Source organism: Solanum pennellii, chromosome 1 (assembly GCF_001406875.1).
Source record: "Solanum pennellii chromosome 1, SPENNV200".
Classification (NCBI taxonomy): domain Eukaryota; kingdom Viridiplantae; phylum Streptophyta; class Magnoliopsida; order Solanales; family Solanaceae; genus Solanum; species Solanum pennellii.
Genome location: NC_028637.1, coordinates 88,295,827 through 88,304,608, shown reverse-complemented (window position 1 = coordinate 88,304,608; position 8,782 = coordinate 88,295,827). Strand labels below are relative to the sequence as shown.

Genomic DNA, 8,782 nt, shown 5'->3' with positions numbered 1-8,782 from the left:
CTTGGAGTTGTGGTGAGCTGCTTGGCTGTTCCGTGGCCCACACCTCCCTCTATCTTTTATTTATTCTGTTATTAGTATTCAAACAGGATATCCCTTATGTTAGATTTGTCATTTAGTTTCAGACTTGCATCGAATTTTAGAAGCTCTTGTACTTAAGACACCAATTCTTGGGGTGATATGTTTTAGCTTCCGCATTTCGTACTTATAAGAAACTCAATGTTGAAGATTCTTGCTAAGTGTTAGTCTTTTTTTTTCTCATTTGTTGGTTTAGTTGGGTTAATATGTTGGGTTGGCTTACCTATTGGTTGGGAACATAGGTGCCATCACGACTTGCAAATTTGGGTCGTGACACAAAGCATATATGGGGAGCATTAGTTTTATAATAAAGCATTCTGCACATTGCACTGAAGATAATTGCTATGTTGATTACACAACTGAGGCAATTATGATTAAAGAATATGTATCGTATAAAGATTTAGTAGATGAAGTTGCTAATCAGATTGGGGTAGATTTGAGGTATAACAGATTGAAACTTAAGTATAAAATAGAAGGTAGCATTGCACCTTTGGAGATACACAACGATAGGGGAATGAAAGTATATGTCTCATAAAGAAGCTTGAGAATTCGCAAAGTACCCCATTTGTGTAACTCTATTTGTGAATGATCGTGATATAAATTGTAGAAATCAGTATGAAGAAGATATTGGACTGTGTAGTATAAATGGAGGAAGTACTACTGATAACCAAGCATTAGTTATTAGTGCACCATTAATAAGTACTGAGTTAAGTAACTATATTATCTGCAATATGAACCGTAAAGAAGTCATTGAGGATCAAGTTTATAAGAATAAACGTACTTTGAAAGTTGTGATGATGAAATATGCCATTGATAATACATTTCAGTGGAAGATAGAAAAATCAAGTGTAGTAAGATTTTTTTTATTTATATAGATTTTATCTTTTGTTGTTATAGTAATTATTCCATATAATATCATGTATTAATTTGTTTTGTTTATTTTCTTTTATAATTCGTGCAGTTATACACTTGTTTGTGTATCTGAAAATTGTGGATGGATAATGAAGGCTTCCAACATCAATAAATCGGGAATGTTTAGAATTAGAAAGTTTGTAGATGAGCATACATGTCCATTAAAAGATAAGGTGTATAGTCAGAGACAAGCAACAAGCAGTCTTGTTGGAGGTATAATAAAGCCCAAGCTAGTTGATCATAAAATAAAGTTGACGCCAAAAGACATACAAGTTGATGTTAGACTTGAACTTGGCGTAGATGTATCCTACTCTGTGGCATGGAACGCTAGGAAAAAGGCAATAAATATCTTAAGGGGGACACCATCTGATTCATATAGTAAAATACCCAGTTATTTATATATATTGGACACCACTTATCTTGGATCGCATATAAGAATGAAGAAGACGGAAGAAAATGAATTTCTATATGTCTTTATAGCTTTGTTTCCTTTCATAAAAGGTTTTGAAAGTTGTAAGCCAATAGTTGTAGTAGACGGCAACCATCTCAGGGGAACTTATAAAGGCACATTTGTGTCTGCCAGCACATTGGATGGAGCAGGTAACTATTAGATATTTATATTTTTATAAAGAATTACGTCCTGTATTATATTCACTAAAAATATATTTTTTGTATTTGCCGCTATGTATCCTAATGTTTGCATTGTATATATTCAGAAAATATATTGCCCGTAGCATACGGTATTATTGATTCGAAAAATGATGCATCTTGTACTTGATTTTTTGAACAGTTTAGAGAAGCTCATGGTTTAAAGGATAAAATGTGTGTTGTATCCGACAGAAATGAGAGTATTATAAAACCAGTTTCGAGGATATAAAATATACCACATTATGCTTGCACGTTTCATCTTTGAAAGAACGTGAAGACACTTTACAAAAAGTCACATGACTGTCTTTCAGAAGTGTTTTATGCAATGGCAAAAGCATACAAACATTGTGAATTTTATGAACTGATGAAAAAAGTACAACATGTTGATATTAGGGTGAAGAATTACTTGAAATTGGTTGGTTATGACAAATGGGCAAGAGTGTATGCAACAGTTGATCGAGGCATTGTGATGACATCAAACATACCTGAATGCATAAATGCATGCCTTGTGGAAGCAAGAGAATTACCTATATATGATTTTCTTGAGGAAATTAGACAAATGTTTGGTCGATGGAATTTCAAAAACCGTACATCTGCTTCTAATACATTCACGACACTTTGTGGTAAAGCACAAGAAATGCTCGCTGAAAATGAAGAACTTTCACTGCGTATGACGGTATGTTTATGCTTCCTTAAAAGTGTTGTATTTTGCATTTCATCCAGTAAAATGTAAAGATTGTATAATTGGTATGATTTAACATCCTTTTAACTTTGTGTAATAGGTAGTTGCAACAAGTAATTATGTGCACAGTGTTCATCATGAAGGGGAAACATTTATTGTTTGTCTTGACAGGAAAACTTGCACATGTAGGAGATTTCAAGTGGATGAAATACCATGTTCGCACGCTTGGGCTGTTTTAAAGAAGAAATTTCTTGATCCTGAACCGTATTGTTCTGACCTTTACAAGCCAAATACATTACTTGTTAATATGCTAATCCAATCAATCCATTACCTGATCGAAAGGATTGGAATGTGCCTGCATATGTAGAGAATGAAATAGTTAAGCCTCCAAAGTTCAAAAAACTACCTGGTAGGCCTCCAAAAAAGCTTCGTGATATGATACAGTGAGCTATATGGAAAGAAGAACAAGAATTCTTGTAGTACTTGTGGTCAAAAGGGACATAATAGGCGATCATGCAGGAATGGACCACGAACTGAATAGATAGATATGTTTGATTTTGTTTTGAAAAATAAATTTACATGTGTTTGTAAAAATTGTTTATCCTTTGATATTTGTATTTGATGTTTTCATAATGTTCAATGAATAATATTTTATCAAAATATATTCGTTTGCCCATATATACTTATATCCTAATAAAAATTTTGTACTTGTACTAAATAAGTTAAACATTCTTAAAAAATAAAGTAAACAAAAATTAAACAAAAAAATAAAATAAAGTCGTTGATTTAAAAAAAAATAGAATACACAAAAATATTGTTTCTAATGAAATACAAAATCATTTGATAGCTCACTCCATATTATTGCCTATCACACTGTATATGAATAAGATGAGAATTCAATATGTATATGTATATGCAAGAACACTAAAAAATATGATATGAGAAACTGTGATTTAATGTTCATAAACAAATATATTTGACACTATATAATACAACTAATGTGCCCACGTTTGAAAATAAATTAGATTTTAATACAAACAATACAACTACAAGTAATGTAACGTAATGAATACACAACATAATGAAAAAACCTGCCAATGTATATAATGTAATACAACAATTTTACAACGATTGATACAAAATGCAAAATACAAAATACAAAATACAATACATGAAATCAATTAACATAATATATATACATAAACCAAATGAAAAGTATGCAGAATAAACTACTACACAAAAGTTAATCAAAATGATAAGTATGCAGAATTATCTGCTACATAAAATTTAATCAAAATGATAAGTATGCAAAATATACAGCAACATAAAAGTAGATGAAACATAAATTAAGTAGTTTTAAAACACGAAGAAGTATCTTCAACAAACGCACAACTACTGTATTTCAATTGGAGCAGACACAACACGAACAGATTGAGGCATGGTATGCCTTGGGGGTGCCTCAGTGTCACTAATGGCTCCGTTGTCTTGCTTTTGCTGAGCATAATTCCAAAGAAGTGAAGCATATCTTGACCGTAAAAACATTACGTCAAATATACCACTTGAATTTCCTTGATCATAAGACAACCACTCGGCAAAAGCAAGCATATAGATACCACAATCTCTGAATAAAACATGAGAATACAAAATTAAAATTCAAATACAAATAAATATGAAATACTGAATTAAAATTAATACAACTTACAAGCTGCCATCGGTCTGTTGAGGTATGTTGTCTATGAAAAAAGCTATCTCAAATGACTCATTCTCTTCTTGGCTAACAGATCTATCTAAACCTATGTTCTTGTAATAATCATACATAGTCAACTTAAGTGGAATGAGTTGAGCCAACTTGGTAACCTCTTTCCTGATTGCTGCATCATGACCTGCCGCTCTGTAAGAATCATAAACGTATACACGTCTATCATTAAGAGAGAGTACCGCCAATGCCCAATGAAATTTTTCCTTTACATTTACAGGGATAAATACGTGATCCACCAAATGCCACGGAATGCCAGCATGAACTTTATACCATCTAATGTAATCACCTATAAAATGCTCTTCATCAGCGCAGCAGACATCACTATCTAAATCTTCATACTTCTTCCAAGTTGATAAAATTTTGGACGTAAACACACAATCCACAGTTGTGTATTTATACCTGCTGTCAACGTCATACTTGGCTTTCTTTCTCAAATAATAGAAGATAACATTGATATGCTGAACAATAAATAAATAAATAATCATTAGATAACAATAAAACAACGAAGAATAACTAAATAACTACAGTTGTTACTTACCGAATCATTCAACAATTGTCCTTTTGAGTACAAATTGTAGAACCAATTTTTATTATCTACAATTTTATTATCTACAATATCAACACCAAAGTCAAATGGGACTGGAATGCGTGCTTTACCCTTCTTGTATCGGTCCTGATCATGACGTATAAACAATACACAAAAAATAAAAGGTATACAATTTGCTAAAATTTCATATTGAATACAACATAATAATAATAATACAACTGTGTGATAAAACATAGAAATTATATAGGTATCTAATGTATTTGTGAAAATATGCACCAGAATTTAGAGTAACATACATAACAACAAATCAAGATCTGTAATATTATTACAATACAGAATTTAAAAAAGATTCACGAACAATATATGAGTTGTTTCAATCAATTTATAATATAACGTACATTAATATTCAATCAGTTGATTAATTGAAAATACACTAACATGTTTAGAATACAGTAAAATAAAACGATTCAAATTAATAACTGATTATGCAAAACAACCTCAAAATAATAATCATGAATACTAAAAAAACATATCATATACTAAAAAATGGAGAATACATAATACAAGATACAATATTTTTTTAATGTTATTGTGCATATTAAATACTTACTTGTTCTCATGTTTTGCAAGAAGACCTTCGTGAATCAATGACTGGTGTGCATCCCACATAATGATATCACGATTATCAGAAATAAGATCAAAGATGAATGGGTGTTTCAGTTCAAAAATAATTGGTTGCACCAATGAAGTACCTAATGTAAATATTAAATTAAAAAATAACATACCATATACAAAAATTAGAATAAATATATATAAATCGGATTTAAAAGACATTAAAGTTTGTTATGTCTTTATACCTGCAGATGAGCCGAACGATGTCAGATATGGGGATGTATTAAAAGGGTCTGGACGTCTAACCCTATGCGCAGATAATGGTGTGTGAATAGGACTTATTTTGTTCTGACTCTCCATGCTAGACTGTTTTTGCATATTTGAGTTGTCATTGCTTGTGGTTTGAATTTACATGATGTTGCTCTGTTCTGCATTAATGGTATTCTCAGTAACACAAATACTTTTTATGTCACTGAGACTTGGCATGAGAGAATAATCCAACTCAAACTGTGATTGTTGTGACCCTTCCATGGAAACAATAAACTTAATAGGGGTAGAAAATATGAACTGATCCTCTTCATCATTGTCATCTTGATCTGGAAAATCGTGTTGTCCTTCAAAAACGAGCGGCCTTATTTTTTTGGATTTGTCAAATACAAATGATGGTTGAGGTATTTGTAGTTAATAAAAAAAATAACATTATTTAAATGCAAATTATACTAATAACAATAAAAGTAATTAGTTTATATAAGTAGAAAACATACACTTGGAATTATTGATTTAGCCGAACTAAAACCAGCATCTACAGTGATCAGATTACGCACAGGGGAATTGTCACAATCAACCTTTAAAAATATAAAAATGTTAATTATAAACAATAATAAAAATATTTCCAAATTCACTATATAAATATGCCGAGTTAACCAACATGCTTGTTTATCAGCACCCCCAACAATATCGGGTATGTCTCCCATATTTGAATTGTCAAAAATTGAATGATCCTTCAAAAAACAAGATTGAATAAAAAAATATCGATAAACCATATAAAAATACAAAATTTATAATAAACATACTTGGAAAACTTCCTTGATGCCATCATTTGAGCTTTCATCACACTCCGTCTTCTCATCATCAAAAAGTCTCTTCAATCCATGTAGATATTTGATACAAAAATAATCAACATATAGATAAAAAAAATAGTTATAATGAAATATAGTATTAACGACATATAAAATACAAATTAATATTAAACATAAACGTATTAAGAAAAACAGAATACAAAAATAATAATCTTTATTTTCAAAATGAGTTATCTCTACCTGATTTTGATTTTCTGATACAACTGGACTTGTAAAATGTTGTGGTCCTTCAACAGCATTATGATTGTTTATGTTGTTCTGAAAATATATTGAATACAAAAACAATCAACATATATTTAATCACTATGGACAAAGAAATAAGTACTTACAAATATAGAAAAAAATTAATATTAATCATAAATATATTACAGCATAAAGAATACAAACAGAATAAACTATTATTTTCAAAATGAGTTGTGTCTACCTGATTTTAATTTTCTGATAAAATTGGATTTGTAAAAGGTTGTGATCCTTGACCAGCAATGTCATTGTTTTTGTTGTCCTGAAAATATTAAATTACAACAGAGTATTCACAAAAATAAAAAGAATAAAAATAATTTTAAACATAACAATTGAGCATATTATTTCACCTTCAAAGTAGAAATAATGATATTAAAATTATAAATTTATCAACTTTCGTATGTCTTTGAACTCTTCTCTAACCTGAAACAGTTACAATATGTGTAAATTTTACAGATTGCAATAATTTGAATAAATATATTGTAAAAAACATAAGTATAATCAATATATACCTCCTTTCGTAACTCAGAGAGTTCTTTCCTCATATATTTTTTATGAGACACACTTACAGATGGTATTTGAGAATCCTTTGTTGGCACATAAGTGCGAGCGGTTGTCTTCTTAGAACACAATTTTTGTTTCTTCCGCACAACTTTTGGAAGCGCAGCTTTTTTCACATTCTGTTTCGCTACTGGATCAATCTGTTCGTTCCGTTCCATTTGATCTGCGATATTTGAGTCCTTTTTTCTTACCCTTTTAGTAGGTGATACTGATTGCCCCTTTTTTCTTTTACATGTAACCTTCATTGAAGGTGGAAGTGGGTTGACGAAATCATCACCTGAATTCTGTTCAGAAAATGCTTGTTTATCAATATCATGATGTGGCTCTGTTTGAACACCTTCAGTTAATTTTCAACACCTTCAGGAGGCAATTGTAGAACAGCAATTTTCATCAGAGAAGGGACAACATTCTTTCATTTAATCTGAACACGATATTAAATAGAATAATTAACATAGTAAAAAAATTACATCGAATTAATACAATTGCAAGGGTACAATTTCTTGAATTATACACAATACTTCTCTATTACAATCATTGAATGTGTATTTCATCAATATTTTGAATCGGGGTTTTGCTCCTACTGTTTGCCAGTTTAGAATACGGGGGATACGATCACTAATTTTCATGCAAAATTCGTCTGACGCTTACCCATGCACTAGTATATCCATATTTGAAGGACAACAGGCATACCACATATTCTATAATATTGACCATCAGTAGTCAAAACCCTGTTGATACTCTGTAGCAACCACTCAAATGCTTTTCTGCCCTAAGGATAATGCATATACCGATCATTTTCAACCAAATAAAAGTGAATTCTAGGAATTTGCAATGATCTCTTCTCGCCAGAATACGCAAACATATGAATAAAATATAATATTGCAAACTTAATCGCATGATCATTATTGTCAATCCAAACTTTACCATTGAACCTATCGAACAAATTAGATCTACGTATGATCTCATTACCACCAAAGTACTGAACAATAAGTCGGTTAGGTTCTTCTGTGTTAAACTTGAAATTCTCTACAACACCGACACAGTTTAATCCAGTAATGAGCGCAAACGTCCTAATTGTGAACTTTAAAATAACTCCATTGACTTTGATTACAAGAGACTGATTACTACTAGCTTCTACTTCTAGTGACATACAGCATCTGTGAATTTTGATCTTGCCCAACATATTTTTTGATTTTCATATACTGACCAAAACACGTACTCTCACAAAAATATTTATACTTCTCCGGTGTAAGCTTGTCAGTCAACTTAGATTTAATGTCGTGGTTTACTATACAGTGAATGTGGGTGCATTTTTTGTTAATTTTTTGCAAGCATAAGAAGTCCCCTGGCATATTGAATTCAAAACAATGAAATAATATTAAAATAACACAATAAAAAAACATGATAATAAATAAAACATTAACACAGTTACAATAACACACCCAAAAAAAACACATATGGTTACTAATATGTGGTACATTGACATAACTATCACAAAAAAAATAAAAGAATACAAAATACATTAGATATAATAAATATAATATACAATTCCAAGTCTATAGATACAAAAATATAATATACCTATGAAATATAAAAATACATACTGA

General features: G+C 30.6%; 1 protein-coding gene across 1 annotated transcript; it reads right to left on the bottom strand.

Moving 5' to 3' along the window:
* Positions 1-3,709: 3,709 nt before the first annotated feature.
* Positions 3,710-8,358, bottom strand: LOC107024627. Its single transcript, XM_027913921.1, has 10 exons — positions 8,100-8,358; positions 7,184-7,512; positions 6,555-6,632; positions 6,309-6,377; positions 6,000-6,080; positions 5,481-5,601; positions 5,234-5,375; positions 4,615-4,762; positions 4,020-4,534; positions 3,710-3,938 (listed from the first exon to the last, which is right to left on the bottom strand). Exons 1-10 carry the CDS (start codon positions 8,356-8,358, stop codon positions 3,710-3,712), a joined length of 1,971 nt encoding a protein of 656 aa, XP_027769722.1.
* Positions 8,359-8,782: the final 424 nt, after the last annotated feature.